At 57.4% G+C, this 19,929-nt stretch overlaps 1 protein-coding gene across 5 annotated transcripts in view; it reads right to left on the bottom strand.

Annotated features, from left to right (window-relative positions):
• Positions 1-19,929, bottom strand: part of ARHGEF10L (Rho guanine nucleotide exchange factor 10 like) — a 147,821-nt gene that overhangs the window by 12,179 nt on the left and 115,713 nt on the right. For all 5 annotated transcript variants that reach the window (XM_070404203.1, XM_070404202.1, XM_070404204.1 and 2 more), the window contains 2 exons: positions 19,438-19,592; positions 13,586-13,734 (listed from right to left, as the gene is read on the bottom strand). In XM_070404203.1, the coding sequence (XP_070260304.1) occupies positions 13,586-13,734; positions 19,438-19,592 (304 nt within the window). The remainder of the gene's footprint in view (positions 1-13,585; positions 13,735-19,437; positions 19,593-19,929) is intronic.

The raw sequence follows: 19,929 nt of genomic DNA, 5'->3' as shown, positions 1-19,929 counted from the left end.
CCCTTGAGCTTCATCTACAACATCCAGATGTTGCTCCAATGCAGACAACTCCGGGACAGCAGACTGGAAACAACCTAAGTGCCGACCATTCAGGTAACTCCGACGTATCCACGTGGTGGACTGTTCCACACCCACTCAAAACCGTTTACACAGACTGTGTAAAGAACATAGGAAAATGTGAATGGTAGGGCAGCAAGTGCAAAAAAAAACAAAAAAAAAAAAAAAAAGAGGGAGGAAGACGTGCAGGAGAGGAGAAACCTGAACGCGGAGGACTGGTCCAAGGCAGTGCCTGGTGAGTTTCTTCCTTCCCTTTCCTCTGCAAAGAGCACAGAAACCCAAAACTGCAGGAAGATGTTGGGCAGAACATGGATTTGCTACCAGATCTGCTACTAGGGCTCATTTCCTCAGTAACTGCACGGGCCTGGGCCTCAGTTTCCATCTGTAAGTGGAAGTTGTCATGAGGTTACAGGGACCTGGGTGAGGGGGAGCTCGGTGCAGGCCCAGTTCCTAATATGGTCTCATTCATTAACAGATGTTCTTGAGCTCCTACTATGTGCTTGGCATGGGTCTAGGTGCTGGGAAGGTAATGATGAATGAGATCACCCAGGGGCTCTCATGAAGTGTGTGTTCCAGTGCAGAGACCAGTGAAACAAAGACACAGATAAAGATGACTCCAAATAATTAAAACCACTGCACAGGAAAAAATGTTGGGAGCCATTAAGGATGGGTGGCCAGAGGAGGTCTCTCTAGGAGGCATTTAATCAGAGACATTAAATACAAGAAGGAATCAGCCCTGGAATAATGGGGTGAGGGTGGGGAGAGCATTCCAGGCAGAGGGCACAGGAGGTGCAAAGGCCCTGGGGCAGGAATGAGCTTGCCATGCTTGAGAAACAGAAAGGTGGTCAGTGTGGGGAGCACAGTGCTAAGACAGAGGTGGGAGAGGTGGGCAGGGCCACCTTAAAATCCAGTGAAGAGTTTGATTGTAAGTGCTGGAGGGGGCTGAGCTGGTAAGTGACATGATCGGGTTTACCTGGGAAAGGGGCTCTGTTCATCAGCTGTGTGTGGCAGGAGCCTGGAATTCCGGGCCTCCTGCGAGCTTGGTGAACAGGAAGCGGCAGTAACACGACTCGGCTTGTTTTGCTGCAGAGTCACTCTAGCCGGAGCCTCAACCCAACTCCATCCTGTCTCAAATCACCAAGAGGTTTCCCATGGAGACAAAGAAGCTGGTGGAGGTTAGGGGGTCCTCCATAGGGAACCAAGGCAATCAACTGGAAGCTCATTCCTGATCTCATTCCCGATCCGAATGCAGGACCCAGAAGGGCAAGACTTTGAGATGGCCAACAAAATTGCTTTTTCTAAGCCAGCCCCTGATGGCTGAGCTCTGCGTCCCAGCTGGGGGAAATGGGGTGCTCTCAGGAGGCAGGGTTCTGAGGCTCGCCCCTTACTGGGGGACCCTGAGAGCAACAGCGATAGCTCCCTCTCAGACAGGAAGTTCACCAAGGGCAGGGGCGCATCTCCATGAAAGTGGGGGCTCCCCAGGAGCAAGGAGAGGACAGGGAGCTATTTCCTCCCTCAGACCGGGGGCTCAGACTAGGAGCTCCTGGGGTGTGGGGGTTCTCTGTCCCTCTTTCCTCAGCACCCCACCCCAGTGAAGGCCCAGGTGCGGGAGCCTCTGGAATTTCGGGAGGCTGAACCCCTCACAGCCTCCACAAAGCCAAGTCCAGACCATGCAATGCCAGGGGGGTGAGAGGGGGTGTGAATTTCCATTTCTCTGTCCTTTCACCCCAAACCTGCTGCCCATAGTCCTGGCAAGCCTAGCTTCCAGTTCTCTTTTGTTTTCCTCTTTTTTTTTTAACCTTTTTATTGAATCTAGTGGGGTGACATTGGTTCATAAAATTACACAGGTTTCGGGTGTACAATTCTATTATACAGCATCTGTACACTGCACTGTGTTCACCACCCCAACCAAGTCTCCTCCCATCACCACTTATCCCCTTTACCCTCTTCTACCTCCTCCCACCCCCTCCCTCTGGCCATCACCACACTGTTGTCTGTGTGTGAGGTTCGGGGTTTTGTTTTGTGTTGCTTAGTCCCTTCCCCTTTTCCGCCCCCGCCTGCACAGTTCTCTCTTCTTGAGAGGCACCTCCTTCCGGGAAACCCTGGTGGAGGGGGTGTTATTCTCCAGAAGAGCCTGCGCCGGAGACAACTTTCCTGAAAGCCCACACGCAGGCGGAGCGCCTGCTCAGACAGGGCACTCCCGGGGCCTTGCTGGGAGAGGCCCGGCGAGGACCTCACCAAGGAGACCCTGAGGCCCAACTTGACTTCCCAGGCCGCCGCCCTCGGTGAGGAGGTGGACGGGCGGATGGGGAGCAGGTGCTCCGTCCAGACTTTTCCAAAGGCAGCTCGCACATACTTGTGCACAAAAACGCATGCACCATCAGGAAGGCGGGTGCGTGCTCACACGTGTGCAGCGAGGCTCCTGCCTGGCTGCTGTAGAAAAGTGAGCGTTCCCTGCCTCCGAGAAAGCCAACCCGCGTTGAAACCGAGAGGCCTGGGACCACAGAAAGCTGCCCCCGAATCTGCAGCCAGCCGGCCCTGCTGCTGTCAGAACCGAATTAAAAGAGAAGTCAGTGGTGAAATCCAGGCTCATTTCTCCAGAGGCCTCCCAAGTCTGTCTCCAGGCCCAACGGGCTTTGCACAAGGCCTGCGCAACCCGCCAACCCAGCGGTAAGGCGGGTGGGGGAGGGCAAAGGTACACTGAACCACAGCACAGCGGCCCCAGCCCCTCGCTCCTCCGTTCTCTCCAGGCTCCCCATGACCCCTTCCTAAGCCAGGGCATGCAGGGCAGGCGCAGTGGCACGTCAGCATCATGTGCCCGAGGGGGGCTGAGGAAGCGGAGGGCAGCATCCCGTGGGTGTAGGCGGCAGTGAGGCCCAGCCCTCGCTGCCCACTGGGCTCGGGCTGACAAGCCACGCAGCTTACTTTGTTTTCCAAATGGGGTGCTCACTTGCCCAGAAAGGAGCTCAGAAATTGCAGGGGAGGCTGTCACCTCAACAAGGGCAGGGGCGCATCTCCATCAAAGTGGGGGCCTCTCCTTTCCTCCCCACCAGGGCCAGGAGATATACTGCCCACCTGGCCCCCCAACTCAGGTCATGGCTTCCCATTTCTCAGCTCTGGATGCCTCCCCTAATCCCTAGCGGTATTGGGGGCCCAGGAGTGGGGGCTTTAAAATGACACTACGAATTTGTAGCGGAAGTGGTAGCGGTAGCGGTAGCAGTAATTAAAGGGGAGGGTGTTGCTGAGGAACAGTATATCCACAAATTCTCCAAGGATCACCTGCAGGGGACCTTACATTACAAAGGGAATCTGGCACCTTTATGATGGGGAGACCTGGCGAACCCACCTGGACCCAGAGATCAAGAAGGTGGCCAGCCTGTATGTCCCGCCTCCTTGGGTGATGTGACAGGAAGTCACATCTGTCCAAGCATCTGGCCACGCAAATCTCGTCACGAGGAAACAACTGGGCAATTCCAGATGATGGGACTTTTTAGAAGACACTGGCTTGGACGTCTCAAAAAAGTCCGTATCATGGATACACACACACACATGCACACACGCACACACACGCATGCGCAAAGGGATTATTCCTGATCAAAGGGAGACTAAAGAGACATGACAACCAAATGCAACATGCGGCCCTTGCTGGATCCTGGGTGGGGCTGGGGAGAAGCTCTGGAGGATACACTGGTGAAAATGTGCATGTGGACAGTACATTGATGTCAAACTTCTGGGTACGTTAAATGCTACTGAAGTCACCTAGGAGAGCCTTGCTGAAGTATTTGCACGTGGAGGGTGATGATGCCTACAACTGACTTTTAAATGGTTTACCCCAAAAGGGGGGGGGGGCTTTATATGCATAATTTGGGGGGGTTAGGAATTATGACAAAATGTTAGCTGGCTTACTTGGTGAAGCATATATGCGTGCTCATTGTACTATTCTTTCAACTTTCCGGTAGTTTTAATTTTTTTAAATAAAAACTTGAGTAGGGAGAGACAGTTATTTAAAAAAATTAAAAGCTGGCCGCCGGAGGGGAGGCCTGGGCCTGCCGCCAGCTCCCAGCTTGTCCCTGGCCAGGGAGCTGGGTCTTCTCTCTCTGTCCATGGTGCTGGGAGGCTCCAGGGACAGGGCTGCACACGGGTGCTCCGTGCACGCTGGCTGCAGTCAGGACCCGGTCGGGGCGCTGGGAAGAAACCTGGTGTCCTGCACCCGCTCACGGCACCCTGTCCCCTTCGCCCTGTCCCTGCAGCCTCACAGCAGCCCCCACAGGCACTGCACAGAGGGCTTCGGTGAGTGAGACGGCCCCAAATAGTGCTGACACAGCCCAACCCCAGTCGTACAATATTTATGTGCCTCCAGGTGACGCTCTGTGCTTGGTTTCTAGAAATTCCCAGGTGAGCAGCTCAGAATTCAGAGTCATTAGAGCTAAGATGATGCCAAGGAGCCGGGAAGGAACGCTGGGGCTTTCGGGGGCCAGGAGCTGCTGGGGCCAAGGCCGGGGGCTGGCAGCTCTGTTGGTTGGGCTCCTACTATGTGCCAGGCTTTTCCCAGGCCGCAGTGTTCCATCCTCACAGAGACCCTTATGAGAGAAGAGGAACGTGCCCAGAAAGGGGACGGGATGAGCCGGGTGACCCACAGGCAGGGGCGGAGCTGGGCATGGACCCAAGCTCAGTGAACTCCCCAGCACCCTCAGGCCCAGCACCCTGGTGGGGTGTAGTGTAAAGGGGTTCCGGCCTCCCACTCCCTGCTCAGTCACCACCCCTTCTGGCCTAGGAGGCCCATCCTGGGCCGGAGCCCAGCCATAGACCCTCCGCAACTCTGCCTCCACCTAACACCCAGCACCACCAGTCCATCCTCATCTAACGGGCGGGACACGGAAGCTTCTAGAACCCGCAGTGTGGAGTCACTCCATCAGCCCGAGGTCACGCTCCAGGTGAGTAACAGTCACTAAGTCACAGTGCTTAGGAAGCAGGGGAAGCCAGGATTGCAGCTTAGGGTGACCCACTTGTCCAGTTTGCCCAGGGAGGTCCCCGTTGTAGCACGAGACATCCAGCTCCACATCCTGGGCAAACCAGGGCGGTTGGTCACCCTCTTGGGACTCCAAAGCCCACACGCAATTTCCGAGCCCCGCACACACACGTGAGCCTCGGCCGATGCCTAGACACTCTGCTGTCAGAATCCGACCCGGTCTAGGCCGAGCGACCACGCACTCAAAGCAGAGCTGCCCTTCCAGGCACATTTCTTCTTCTTTTTCTTTTTTTAAATACATTTCTATTGACATCAGAGGGAGAGAGAGAGAACCATCAATGATGAGAGGAAATCATTGATTGGCTGCCTCCTGCACACCCCCTACTGGGGATCAAGTCCACAACACAGGCATGTGCCCTTGACCAGAATCGAACCTGGTACCCTTCAGTCCACAGGCCGACGCTCTATCCACTGAGCCAAACCAGCTCGGGCATTCCAGGTGCTTTCTGACCGAGGCATCCACCTCTCACCAGCAGTCAGTTAACGTCTCTGGGTCTCAGTGTACTCATCTGTAAAGGGGGATGAGGCCATTCCTGACTAACAAGAGACTTCACAGGAAGCTGGGCTCTCCTAGCTCGGGGCCCCCACGGAAACCTAGAAGGGACAGAGGGACAGACAGCCCCATCAGCTTCAGGACTGAGAGCAAGTCCCAAACTTTTAGCAACCCACTTTGGAACTGATGGTGCAGTTTGGTGTCTTTGGTGCATTTTTCTAGAAAGATGGCCAACCGGCATCCAAAAGTTAAACTTTCTTGCGCTAAGCCTACTTGTCACAAAGCACATAAGAGGGTGGGCACAGAGTTTGGAGTTGACCCCCTGCCACCCCAACCACAGCCCAGGCCGAGGCACAGAGAGCGCCATGGCTGGGAGGCTATCCGGCTGCTGCCACACTGACATTTTGCCTTTAAAAAGAAAACAAATTAAATCCTCCGGCGCATCTGGCCATTCTGGGAGAAGCGGAAAATAAAAGAACGTGGACTCGATATTCTCCTCATTAGTGCTATTTAATTTCCTTTTGTTTTCTTCAATTATATGAGCCAGCGCAGCGGTTCCTCTCCATGGACACCTGAGGGGAGACCTTTGCATGATCGTGCCCCAGCAGCCACTCCCGCCTTGCCCTGTACAAGCAGGTGCCTGGTGCCTGCTCCCGGCCCAGCCATCACAGGGACCTATGGAGGCCGAGCAGTGGAGACGGGACGTGCACCTCCGGCACCTGTGCATGCCCGGGTTACAGTCACGCAGCTCAGCTCACCTCACAGAGTCCTGCAACCCCCACCAGGAGGTGGGACCCCTGAGCCTCTGATCGGGGGAGGAAGCGAGGCTCGGAACGGAGTGAACCGTCCTGGACAGAGGAGGCGGAGCTCTGTGTGCCTGGCTCGCCCTCCGCATGACACTCACTGTGGCCTGAGATTAGCTTGTCATCTGTTTCCTACTCAGGACAGGCCGTGAGGCCAGGGGCTCAGAGCCAGACTGTCAGGTCCAAGTCCAGCTCCACCACTTCCTGCCTCAGTTTCCTCCACTTTCAAATGGGGGTGATAAGAGAACTACTGCAAAGGGCTGCTGTAAGGATTACAGGAGTTGCTACTTGCCAAGGGCTTGGAACAGCCTCTGAGAGGAGTGAGTTTCAATAAGAGTTAACTCCCTGGGGGTGGGGGTGGTCTCTGCCAAGCCATGACCCCCACCACCACACCCACCCCGGAGGGGCAGGTCCATGAGGACAGGGACCTGGTACAGGGACTGAAAGTGCTGGCAGTGCCTACCCCTGGGCCAGGGGCTGGAAGAGCCAGGGCCTGGAAGAGGCAGCCTGGACAGTTCTGAAGCAGGGTTGGATGTGATGGGAGCTTTGATCTGGAAGGATCCCCAGCAGCCAGGCCTCAGAACTTAATTCCAGATGTCTGGCTATGGCTGCTCTGCACTCTATTTGCTTCCCAGCTCCAAGAGCAGACCGAGTTCCCTGTAGCCCCTGCCTGGGCCCTTTGCCTCTGGTCATCGGAGCACTACTTACACTCTGTGCTCTACATATATCAAGCTTCGCCTGGAGTAGGTTCTGTAATTATCCCATTTTACAGTTGGGGAAACTGAGGCACTCAGTGGTCAAGCCAGGGGCTGAAGCTAGCCAGCCCAGCTCCCAAGCCCACAATGACCACCATCTGAGCTGAGCTCGGACCAGGCAGCTGAGGAAGCCAGGAATGCCTCTCCAGGAGGGTCCCGCCAGGCAGACCCTCCCCCAGCCCGGCTGCGGGGCCTGAGCTGGCAGCACCTAAGGGCTTGAGTGAGCACTCAGCACCGGACGGCTAACCCTCTGCCTGTGTGACCTCATGGGATGGTGACTACACCCGCAGCCCGGCTCTGGCTCGCAATCTCAGCCTCCACTGTACGTGAGGGCCCAGCACAGGGCCCGGCACCCAGTGGGTCTGTCTGTGGCCCCGTGTGGCCCCGTCCAGTTCCAGGGGGCTGGGCGGCTGCTCCCTTGGTGTCTGTCCTCTCCGTTCACTGCAGCAGCGCTCGGAGGGAGCGTGACCATGCAGAGGTGGGAGGACGTGGAGGAGCCAGGTGGAGGGAAGGACAGACAGACCCTAACAGCCAAGGTGCCAAGAAGGAAGAGGACTGACACCTGCTGCCCCACACTCACCTCCAGTGGCCACCCCCCCACCCCCCTATTCTCTGCACAATGTCCCCTCCCATCAGCCTTCCCCTGCTGCCTCCCTTTTCTCCTCTGTGGCTTTACAGAACTTGTTCCTGAGCCAACAGCTTCAAACCACGTTTTTTCCAACCACGAAATCCTCTCATCAACGTAAATCTTCTGGGCCTGAGGGCTGGGGGTCCTAATATTGGATATAAGACCTGAGCTCTTCCCGATGAGAAGAGAAGGGGCCTGGAGCCCTGCCCTTAGCCAGCCCCAGCCCCTCAAGACGTGCCCTGAGACACCCAGACTCAGGAGCAGAGTTGGCAACCACAGTCCTGAGCCCCCGACGCCCCCAGGAAGGGCGCCCCCAGGATCCCCAAATCCACCCCCACGCCCTGCCCTTCACAAGCCTCCTGAAAGGAAGTTCTTCTGAGCATCTAACCTCAGTTCTTCATGCTGCTGGAAGCCACGCACCCTCCTGGAACTTGTTACTGTCAGAGCCTCCAGGGAAGCTTCTGCAACCTTTAGAAAAATCGATTTCTCAAGTCTCACCTGCCAACTTGTAATTTGAAAAAAAAAAAAAAAAGAACAGGATGACAGCAATAACAATGAGACACACACCAAAATGGGGAAAAATTAAGGCAGGACTGCTGCACTGGGAGAACTCCGTGGAGGGAGGCGACCCGATCCCCAGGCCCTGCCGGCCCAAAGGCGGGGCCAGCACGAAGGACTTAGCGGATCTTTCCGCCCTCACGTTAATTTGCATACCATTACCCAAGAAGCCTTGCGCCTGGGTTTCGCTTTTGCAAATTCCCACCCGTTTCGTGTCATAAATAAGATAGGAGACAGAAAACTAATACAGCCCAGTGATGCATTATTCATGCTGCGCCTCACTGTTGTGATAGATTTACAACAGCTAATACATGCAAACTAAGTTTGGGCACTAAACGTGAAAATTAAGGGTGGGGAAGGCGTGTCCCTGGGGGTGGGCAGGGGGAAGTCTGAGGGCCGCTAGTGCCCAGGAACCCGGAGGAGTTTCTCATCTGATGTGCTCAGTGACAGCAGGTATCTGTGCCCGGGAGCCACTGGGAGGCATGTGTCCGCCAGCCCGGAAAGCGGTTAAAATCAAGCCCTCAGACCCCTGCTCTGCCCACAACTCCCTTCCACACTTAGCGGACACCCCCCCCCCCCACACACACACACACACACACTCTCCCAGACAGAGCCCATTTCCCTAAGGTAAAAGCCCTCTGTCCTTCACAGCCCCTCAGTGAGCACCTACTATGCGCCAGGCATGTCTTGTCAGGGTGGGGAGCAGGGGTATATGGTCTGCACAGACTTCTCCGAGGGTGGGGGAGCCGGGGTCTTCTGGGAGAGGGTTGCCCCTATTACCCCTCACAACAACCTTGTGGACGGGAGCCAGGCCTGGTCCCCAAACCAGGGCACAACTTGCCTGTGTTCCAGCCCTTCCCAGGCAGGACCAGGAGTCCCGAGGGGGCTCTGGGGAAGGGACTGCCACGGAAGCGTCTCAAGGCTGGCAGGTCAGAGCAGAGACCTCGGGGTGACCCGGCTGTCCCGCCCACATATGTCCCACCTGCCCCGAGCAGGACCCACCCTCCTGGGCACAAGACCCTCTGACCAGCCCTTTACCAAATTCCTTCCGCCTTCTCCAGGTGTGGCCCCTCTGTCCCACTTCCTGGAAGGCACACGTTCTCTCAGGACACTTCTCCAGCGGCCGGCGCCCTGAGCCTCCTCCCGCCCATTGTCAACCTTCCACCCAGAAGGAATGGTCACGGGTCACGGCACACTCCCACCAGCCCCCCCTGGGGCCTGCCCCACACAGGCAGGGCATCCCCACCTTCTCCCACCATCACTGGCCGAGAGGCGGGGCGGGGCCCGGCCCTGGGACCCAGCAAACCAGACAGGCCAGGCCCTGTGCTCTTCTGTGGACAGCCCAGCGAGGGCCGACGGACCCTGGTCAGGAGGTAATTTCAGACCATGGTCAATGCTCTGATGACAGTAAAGGCAGGAACTGTGTCAAGACTGTGACGGGCAGAGGAGACACTAATGGAGCCATCAGGAGGTGGCAGCTGAGCTAAGAGGAGGAGGAGCTGCCCAAGGGAAGCTGAGGGAATGGTGTTCCAGGCAGGGGAACAGCAGAGGCAAAGGCCTGGTGGTGGGAAGGAGCTTAATATGTTCAGAGACCAACAAGGGGTCAGCGTGGCTGGGGAGCGGGGGCCACCGACTACAGGTGGAAGGCCTGCCTTCTGGCCCACCTCCCCATCTACAACATGGGCCCAGCTGGTCTCCGCCTCGACCTGAGGCTCTAATCACATAGAACCCAGCCCAGTCTCCACCCCCCATCCCTGCCGCCACTGCCACCTCCTATGAGCAGGGGTGATGGAGACCCCAGCCCGTGCCGTGTCGAGGAGCAAGCCTTGCCCGGTGCCCGGATCGCCCCCACTCCCAGAGCACACCCGCACACCACAGGCCTCCTCTCCGCCTGTCCCCAATAAGTTTTTTTTTTTAATTGAGATGCAACCATCATCCCACCGCTGGTTGTCCCCTCCAGCGATCGGGTAAAATGACTCCAGACAACTGGATCAGACTCTGAAGGTGGCCGCCGATGGAGATAATGAACACGGGGGATGCGGTGTTGACACAGGCCCTGGCAAGCTGCATTACTATTTAACAGCCTCGCTGCTGCCTCCACTGGGATCAAGGAGCTGAACAAGCGTCACACCCTGAGACAGACTGCGGGCGCTGCTCCCCGGGGGACGGGCTCGGCAAGGTCAGGGGCAGCCAGCGGGGGCCAAGTGGGCCTAATGGAGACAGCCCGGGCGGCCCGCCTTGGAGGCCTCCCGGGGAGCCATCCACACCACCCCGGGGCCCACACACACCGGGGTGTCTTTGGCTTGGCCTTGGCTCATGGGGCTCTCTCTGCCTAGAGCATCCTCCTGCCTCCTCTCTTCCTTTACCCCTCAGAGCCCAGCCTCCTCAGGGATCCCGCCCTCTGAGAACCTTCCCTGCTCCCGTCCCTCCTCTGGCTGCATCTGGCACCCACCTCCCCTGGGTTCCCAATGGGCCTCCTACTGGCTGACCCTGAGCTCCTGGGGAGCCGACACCGGGTCCTCCTCGTGTCATTCCATCCAGCACCCTCCATGAGGGCCGGGAAGGCAGGACACCACCTGTCTGTCCTCCACGACCCTTTCCGGTGCACCTGCCATGTGAGTGAGCTACGTGAGCAATCCTGGGCCCCGAAGACGGGTTGGTGGAAAAAGCAGGTGTGTGAACAAATGAGAGTTCCCGAGAGGGCACGTAGGATGGGACAGAAACTGCAGGGACAGTGCAGCCCAAAGGAGACGGAGCCTTTAGCCTTCCAGGGCGGCCGGCACAAAGGTCACGAGCAGACTCGGGTGTGGGGGCCTGCGCTCAGATCCCAGCTCAGCCTCCCTCTAGCTGTGTGACCTTGGGCCAGCCACTTAACCTCTCGGTGCCTCTGTCTCCTTGTCTGTAAAGTGGGAGTAATAAGAGTACTAATCTCAGAGAGGAATTCGGGGATGAAGTAAGTTAATTTATGCAAAGTCCTGAAACCTATAAATGGTCCACATTAAGTTCTCAATATGTGTTGGTTGCTATTACTTCCTGGGGATGAGAGAAGCCAGGGAGAACTCCTTAGAGTTAGCATACTCCCTAGATCAGTGGTTCTCAACCTGTGGGTCGCGACCCCTTTGGCGGTCGAACGACCCTTTCACAGGGGTCGCCTAAGACCATCCTGCATATCAGATATTTTCATTACGATTCATAACAGTAGCAACATTACAGTTATGAAGTAGCAACGAAAATAATTTTATGGTTGGGTCACAACATGAGGAACTGTATTTGAAGGGCCAGAAGGTTGAGAACCACTGCCCTAGATGAACCCCCTTATGCTTTGGAATTTGGGCCAGAGCCACAGCCTTGGTCAACAATATACTCCTCTGGGCTTGGAGCTCTGAGCAGCATTAAGTATCTCAAATCCCCAGAGCGGGTTTTCTAGAGCCTGAGGGGTGCGGGGGGAGCCTGACGGGTGGGGGGGGGGGGGGGGAGAAGGAGGGTCGGCTGCTAAGAGATGCCCTCTCTCTAAAGTGAGGCATTTGGCTGAAAAGCTCACACAAGGGCCCTTTCCTGCAGGTGCTGAGTCCGCGGCACCCGCGCGAGGCCACAGCAGCCCAGACAGCAGCGCCATCTCCAGCCCCCTCCTCCGAGCCTGGTTGGCCATGCGAGGCACCAAGACGAGATGAGACGAATGTGGAGCCCAGACCAACGTGGAGCAGCCATGCAGATGGGGAGGCCATTAGCAGCCCCAGACCAAGCTGTTTTCCGAGCCGGGGCGCGAGGGCGGAGGCTCCCTCTCTATTGCAAGCAGCAGCGGAGCGCGGCTGTATTAAACATGCATGGCCATCACCTCGTTACTGTGCCCGAGGATCGTGTGTGCTGAAGGCGAGCTGCCCACACAAACTTTGCCATTTCCCTGGCTGCAGACCAGGCGCGTGCTCCCGCTGGCCCCGCTGGGAAGCCTCCCTCCCCACCCCCTCCTCCACCCGCCTCCCCCACCCAGCACTTTCCAACCGCCTCCATGGTGTGCAAAGCAGGTGAAAGGCCATATTGATCCCTGTCTAAGAGTGGCGGACCCAGAACTAGTCTTAAATCACCCCAGCCTCGAGCTGCAGCCTGGTGGCCACCTGGCGACAGGGACTGCAGGCCAGAGCTGCAGGCACCGTGGCTGGTGAGGGGCAGAATCGTACGAGAGGTGGGCAGGGCCCAGCCCCAGCCCAGGCCCCTCTGCTTCCCTTGGTCCATCTGTCTTCCGCGCCGAGGCAGCTGTCAGCAGGAGGAAGCATCCCTGGCAGTGAAGGGAGAGGATGACGGACCCACAATGCAATACGGACACACGTCCACCAACACGGACTCTCAGGAAGCAGCGTGATTTTCCACATGAGCCACATAATGTGGCGACGAGGATTTCAGTTCGGCAAACAAGTACAGTGATAACTTGGGTTCATCGGACACTTACTTTGTGTCAGGCACTGTGGGAAACAGTCCCTTTACATAAACATTCTCACTCACTACTTAGGTAGCTCTACACCATCTCCCATTTTACAGATGAAGTGACAGGCCCAGGAAGGCTCAGTGCCTTGTCCAAGGGCGGACAGATTGGCAGGGCAGAGCCAGGGTCCCATCTGAAGCAGGTGCTGGCAAACCACACCCCTCGATGGAGGGATGCCCAGCAGACCCGAGTGGGGCACAGCCAGGACAGGGAGGGGTGCCTCCCACTTCCACCCCCTCCAAAAAGCCCTGTGGCCCTGGGAGGGGCCGAGTGGCACCCAGCTTTCCCCAGATCTTCAGGCTCTGCTGCCCATACCCCTCCCCAACAATCCACAGCCAACTTCTCTGCTCCCTCAGGCCTGGGGCTTCCAGGTCCAACGGACCCTTCCTGGGAAGATCCTTCCAGAAACACCTCTCAGTTCCCATTCTGCCTCCGGCCTCCAGGATGACTATGCCCACACTGGCTGTCCCCTCAGCCCAGGTGGGTCCTGGGCACCAGAGCGAGAACAGGCACCTCCACTGGCAGCAAGAGCCACAACTCAGGATGCAGATCATGGCCCAATGTAGTCAGGACCTTCCCCTCACGGCAGCCCTGGGGATGCATGTCGGGGCAGAGGGCAGGGCCCAGCAGGGATTGTGGTCCCCCCTGCTTCCTGACAAACCGATCCCTGAGACACAGATAGGAGCTGAGAGCCGTGCCAGCGAGAAGGTCAGAAGGTCAGCAAGGGTGTGCCCAGCTGATGGCCCCGTGGGCAGGGGCCATGAGCCACGAGGAAAGGCCAGTACCTGAGTCTGCAAGCTGGTGGCGTCCAGGACCGTGACCCGAGGCCCACAGCTGGCCCACACGGCGTCCTCCAGGCTCAGCAGGGTGCGGATGGGCCCTGGCCCCACTGTCAGGCGCACGGGAGGGCTCTCCAGGTCCCAGGGCACATCTCCTGGGAGGAGAAGAAGATGCAGGTCAAGGCCCAGGGAACCACGGCCTGCAGCGGGGGCCCAGCCTGGCTCCACAAACCCTCTCACCCGGTTCTGTGGGGGATGGTGGCTGTTCCCATTGGCCTGCGTTTGTGGCCCTTCCCGTGGGGGCTGGACTCCTCTTCCTCAATCTCCTGTTCATTCGTCCCACACACACCTGCCTTCTCGCTGATCTGCTCGCCTACCATAAGGCACTCTACCACCTTTGCCAAATCTCTGACGACCTTTCTCCTCCAGAGACGCCACGGCCCCCGGTGTGGAAGGAGGAAGTCCCAAGAAGAAATCAGTGCCCAGTCCGCCACCCCGCAGATGGAACTAACCAAGGGAGCTGGCCTGGCCCTGAACAAGGCTCTCCCTGCCCACCCAGGATGCTCGCTCACCCAAGAACGGGCCAAGAATTTTCCCTGGCACACAAGCCCTGCTGGCTATGATGGGTTTTCCTTTAAGTCACACAGAACCCCAGTGGCTGTCCTGTCTTGTCAGGATGCCAGGTGGGAAAGAGGGGAGGAAGGGGGCACACCCTGGAAAGACAGGCAGCAGTAGCTGGGCCTGGGGGGCAGGACAGAGCCTGCTGCTGGCTGGCCAGTGCCCAGCCACCCCACACTCCCTCCAGGGGACCCTGCAAGCAGCCCCATCATAGACCCTCCCTCCGAGCCAGCTGCTGGTGACAGGATGGGGCACAGCTGTCGGTAGAGCTGGAGGGGCCACCAGGGTACACGGTGAGAGCCACTGCCCACAGTGTGGCAGGAAGAACCCTTAGAGGACAGACTATCACACCCCAGGCTTTACACCACCTGTAAAGCAGGTCTGCCTCTCTCCCTTCTGTCCTACTTAAACCTGTCAGACTCCCAGCTCACCTGAGAGCTGGGGAATAGGGACCCCTCCCCACCAACACACTACCAGGTCTTTCCAGCCTGGGCATATGAGCACATGGGAAGCAGGCAGGGCCAGAATCCTGGCTGTGGCCTCTGAACTCCTGCATGAACTAGGACAGGTGACTTCACCTCTCTGGGCCTCAGTTTCCCCACCTGTAAAATGGGCACGATGACCATGCCTACACCTCGCCGATGCTGCAGGACTAAATAGAACGTGCAGAGCATTTAGCTCAGGGTTGGCACACAGCAAGGAGCGACAACAGCTGTTGATCCATGCCGTTACATATCCGCACGCCAGGCACTGTTTTCACGAATTGTTTTCCTAACTCCCAGCCTGTGCCTTCTATTTTCATCCCTGTTTTACAACTGAGGAAGCGGAGACACGGAGTTTAAATAGCCAGCCCGGATCACACAGCTCGAGAGTACAGGGTGCTCATTAGCCCATACTGTTTGGAGTCATTTGCCACCACATAACCGTCTGTGGAAACAGGTGTTGCCTCCATTTGACTAATGTGACAATGGAGAGCAGGGAGCTGAGAACTTGCCCGAAGCCACCCAAGGGGTGACAGGCCAAGCAGGATTGAAACTCAGCTGACCCACTCCCCCACCTCCGCCCCCACCCTGCTGCCCTCTCAGGTTCCAAGAGCTTCCATAGGGCACTGGGGCTGTACCTGGGGTCAAGGACAAGCGAGTGACCACAGGCAGCCAGGCACACTGAGCCCCACCAGAACACCAGAGCCACAAAATGCAAGGCTTTGAGCGCCCCCCAGTGGCCACGGGTAAGTAGTGCTTATAGCCAGAAGCTAGAGCTCCTTCCACTGTGACCTCCTTCCCAGTAAGCAGCTGAGAATACTGGGACCACACCCCGAAAACTAGGAAATGGGGCTCTGCTTAGTGGGCACCAAAGCCCTTACAACCTCTACCCTGCAAGGAACAGCGTGGCCGGGGCTGCCTGAGGTCGGAGCCAGGGTCTGCTACTCCTGAGGGTCACAGGGGCTCTGACCATACCGCCACTTGCTGGGCTTCTGCAGGAACCTGTAAGTCCTGCAGTGGTTCTCAACCTTCCTCATGCCGCGACCCTTTAATACAGTTCCTCATGTTGTGGTGACCCCCCAACCATAAAATTATTTCCCTTGCTACTTCATAACTGTAATTTTGCTACTGTTATGAATCGTCATGTAAATATCTGATATGCAGGATGTATTTTCATTGTTCGCGACCCACAGGTTGAGAACCGCTGCAGATGTCCTGACTCCAGGACAGAATGATAAACTGTGACGGAGTTTAATGCCTGTATTGTTATGTCAAAAGGACCCTGGACCGGAGTCCCCACAGTGGGACCCTGAACCAGAGGCCGCCCCTTGCTGGGACTCAACTCTCCCATCTGCACCCGAGGGACTGAACTCTGACCTCTCCTGTTCTTCCCAGCCCTCACGGCCATAGCTCTAAGACTTTAAACACAATCATTGTGAGCTCTGTGCAGGTCAAACCCCCCTGCAGCCAGGGAAGGGGGGGTCCACCTTCCATCCCTTCCTTGCCCTCCAGGCTTTAGGTACACACATACATGTTACAGAACCCACATGCGCACTCATACACACACGCACACACCCACTCCCTGTGTGACAGCCCATCCGTCTGGGCCCCTCACCAGCTCTCGTGCTGCCAGGCCAAGGGGGATGAAGGCCTTTGGAGGTCCCGATCCAGCTGGAGCCGAAGGCAGGACACTGGGTAAAAGTCATTGAAACTGAGAGGGGCCCCAAGGGTCGCCCACGCCTGGTCAGTAATAAGGACGGTGACAACCATTCAGATGAAGGTAACAAGCACCAGGCTACTTGTGTGGCTGATCCCACCTGGCCTCCACAGGCAGCCTGTGCAGGGGGCAGTCTTCATCCCCATTTTACAGGTGAGGAAACTAAGGCTCCAAGAGGCGAAGTAACAGGTCGTCTCACAGCTGGGTCTCAACCCCAGGCAGCCTAACTCCCCAGCCTGTCCCCTCGCCCCTCCTGCAGGAGGTGACCCTGCCCACAGCCCCAGCATCTAACCAGGGACTTTCCCACACCTGCCCCCAGGCCTGGGCCTGCTCAGAGATGAGGCAGACAGAAGGGATCCGGGTAGCTCTGCTCAGACACGGGACTGGGCGGGGACAGTGGCCGTCTGGCTCCTCTCTGAGTCCTGGGTCCTGCTCAGTGCCTGGCACCTCAGAGCACAGAATACATCTTTCCTGAGTGAGTGAATAAATGAACAGATGAATGAATGACTTCCATGGCCACACTGCTCTTGACCTCAGTTTCCCCATCTGTCAGCTGGAAGTTGAACTCTGAGGCCCCTCTGGCTCTGACAGTACAGTTAGTGACCTGGTGACCTTGAGTTCCTCAGTCTCTTCTCAGCTGCTGGCCCCACAGGTCCTCCAGGACTTGGCCAAATCCCAGGCTAACATTTCTGGTCCCGCCCTCTTGCAAGGAGACAAAGCGTGGGCCATGACGCCAGTTTTATCCAGTCGTGGTCTCAGCCAAACCTAGGCAGGATGGTAACCTCTCATCCTATACCAGCTCTAAGCCCAGGATAAGGGTCTGGAACATTCACAACCCTTGACCTTCCCGGCCACCAGGGGGCACTAGCAGTGGGTTCTGCAGGCACAGGGCTCCTGCTCTGTGCTCTGGCTTGGGCTGGGATGGAGTCGGGATGTCTGAGGGGTATCCAAGGCCCTGGTGAGTCTGGAGGAGGTCGCACAGCTCAGTCATGGATAAGCCGGATGGTCCCAGTCCCAGCCACAGGCAGCCCAGGTGAGAGGCGACATGAAAGTGTAAGCTCCCTGCTTGTTCACGGAACTAATTGTCTTTCTCTACAAACCCTGCGAGGGCAGGGTCACATCTGCCTTGCTGGCCCCCGTACCCATGGTGCATAGTAGGTGCGCAGTAAATATCTGATGCACAAATGTTTGCAAGGGGGATAGGTATCTCAGCCTTCTCCTCCAGGCCAGACGCTGCCAGTTCTGCTCGGAGAAGCCAAGGCCCCCTGAGTCTGGAGAGGGCTCGAGGCCCGGACGGAGGACATTAGGGTTCAGGTCTCAGCTCACCCCTGAGACTCTGGGAAGTGGGGGGGGGGGGGGTTCAATGGTGCCCAATGGCCCTTCTGGCTCTGACAAACCACCAGTCCTAGCCCCAGGCCGAAGGCCAGTGGTTAGAGCCAAAACCCCCACTGGGTTGACTTGTGTCCCTAAAATTCATGGGAAGTTCTAACTCCCAGGACCTCAGCCTGTGACCTTATTTGGAGATGGGGCTGTTTGCAGATATATTTAGTTAAAATGAGGTCACCCTGGAGGAGGGGGGGCCCTGATCCAAGGTGACGGGTGTTATTATAAAAGAGAGAAACATGGACACAGACATGCACTCAGGAGAACATCGTGTGAAGAAGGGAGGCAAGCTGCCGCAGCCAGGGACCACCGAGCTGGGGTCCGAGCTGAGGTCAGGCCGGGACAGCTCCTTCTTCAGTATCTTCCTAGGCAGCGTGGCCCTGACAGCAACCTGAGCCTGGACTTCTCAACTCCAGAACCATGAGTCACTGAATTTACAGTGTTTAAACCTCTCAGTTTGTGGGGTCTATGAGCAAACTCACACGCCACCCCCTTCCCTCCTCCCAACCTGGGCGCCCAAACTGATGAGTCAGGAACCAGGAAGGGAAGAGCCAAAGGCGGCCCAAACTGGGACCAGCGTGGCTCACAGTATTCAGTGGGGCCGCGGGGTGGAGTCCCTCCAGAACCCCTAGTCTACTCCCCAAAGATCTGTGCCCATATTTGCATTCACAGGCACGCTCCGATGGTAAGAAGAATTTTTTCCCTCCCTCTTCCCCCTTTAATTAAAAACTATAAATGCCTTATCAAAAGCTAATTAAAAATACCAACACAGTGCCAAGTGGCAAAAAAAAAAAAAAAAAAAAAATAGCTCAGTACAAATATCCGTTTATAACCCTGCAACAGGCTGTGATGACGCAGCAATTAGAGGCTCCTGGGAGGAAGCGGGAGGAAGGGCTGGGCAGCCACGGGACTCATCAGCCCTCTCGAGGGCAGCACCCTCTCCCCACCCCACAACCCCCGGCTCTTGTCATCATCCAACTAGGAGCTGAACAAGCCACAGGGGACCGGGGACCCCAGCACCGTGTGGCTGTGCTCCAGCGCATCCCCTCCCGGTCTCAGCACTGGGTCTGTACAGAGGAGGCAATTCTCAAGGGCTGTGGAGACAATTAAGATAATGGCCAACATCAAGCACTGCGCCGTGTTTCTGGAACACAGCCGCTCACACCGTTGGCCCTGCCCTCCAGCGTCATGATCGGGGCCGTCCACGGCTCGATGAAATCAGAGACTCAAATGCCGGCCTCACTGGCATCCCTGGGCCAGGCCCTGCGCTTTGCCTTCACGGGGTTGTTTGACCTGCCAGTACCCGTAAGTGGTGGGTTTGGCCATTACTGCCATTTTACAGACGAGGAGACAGGCGTGAGGAGGAGAAGCGGCTCACCGATGGACACAGCTGGCATCAGGGCAGAGCCTGGCCCGGAAGCCAGGTCTGTGCGAGCCCAGAACCCCTGCTCTTAGCCACTAGAGACTCCCTCCAATGGGCGGAGCTACCTGTGCAGGAGTGAGCACCCCGTTCCTGTGGGGACCCTGATGGAGATCAGGGATCTCCGATCCCCCCACCTCTGAGATGGCCTGGTTCGTTTCTGAGCCGCCACCTTGGCCTGCCTCCCACAACCATCTGGCACACGGTCCCCAGATGGCTCCCAGCCCCACGTCCTCACCACTGGTCCGAGGGTAGGCGGCGAGGGTCCCGTCCTGTAGGCCGGCAAACAGGTGGAAGGGGCTGTGTCGCAGGCAGAGCACAGGCTGCAGGCCTGGGCTCCTGCAGGTCGCCAGGCACTGGGTGCCCGTGTCCACGCTGCTGTAGACCAGGATGCTGCCGGGAGAGGCCCAAGTGACTCACTCAGCCCCCCATATGCCCTCCAAGGCCCCCTCTGTGGAACCAGGCCTGCGTTCCACCAAAGGGGAGCTCAGATTTTCCATGGGTGGCCTTTGAGGATGGGGTCCTCCCCGGCCTCTGTCTCATGGAAGACTTGGGGGGTGGGGTGGGGCGTTCCAGAAGCAGCACAATAAAGATGCTGATCCCTGGCCGTTTTGCTCAGTGGTTAGAAAGAACATCAGCCCTCGGACCAAAGGGTCCGGGTTTGATTCCCAGTCAAGGGCATGTACCTGGGTTGCAGGTCTGATGTATGCAGGAGGCAATTGATCAATGT

This window comes from Myotis yumanensis, unplaced genomic scaffold, assembly GCF_028538775.1.
Source record: "Myotis yumanensis isolate MYYU_CA2020_CCGP unplaced genomic scaffold, mMyoYum1.0.hap1 SCAF_2, whole genome shotgun sequence".
Classification (NCBI taxonomy): domain Eukaryota; kingdom Metazoa; phylum Chordata; class Mammalia; order Chiroptera; family Vespertilionidae; genus Myotis; species Myotis yumanensis.
The sequence above is the reverse complement of the archived record's forward strand: the minus strand, read 5'-3'. Positions and strand labels throughout refer to the sequence as shown.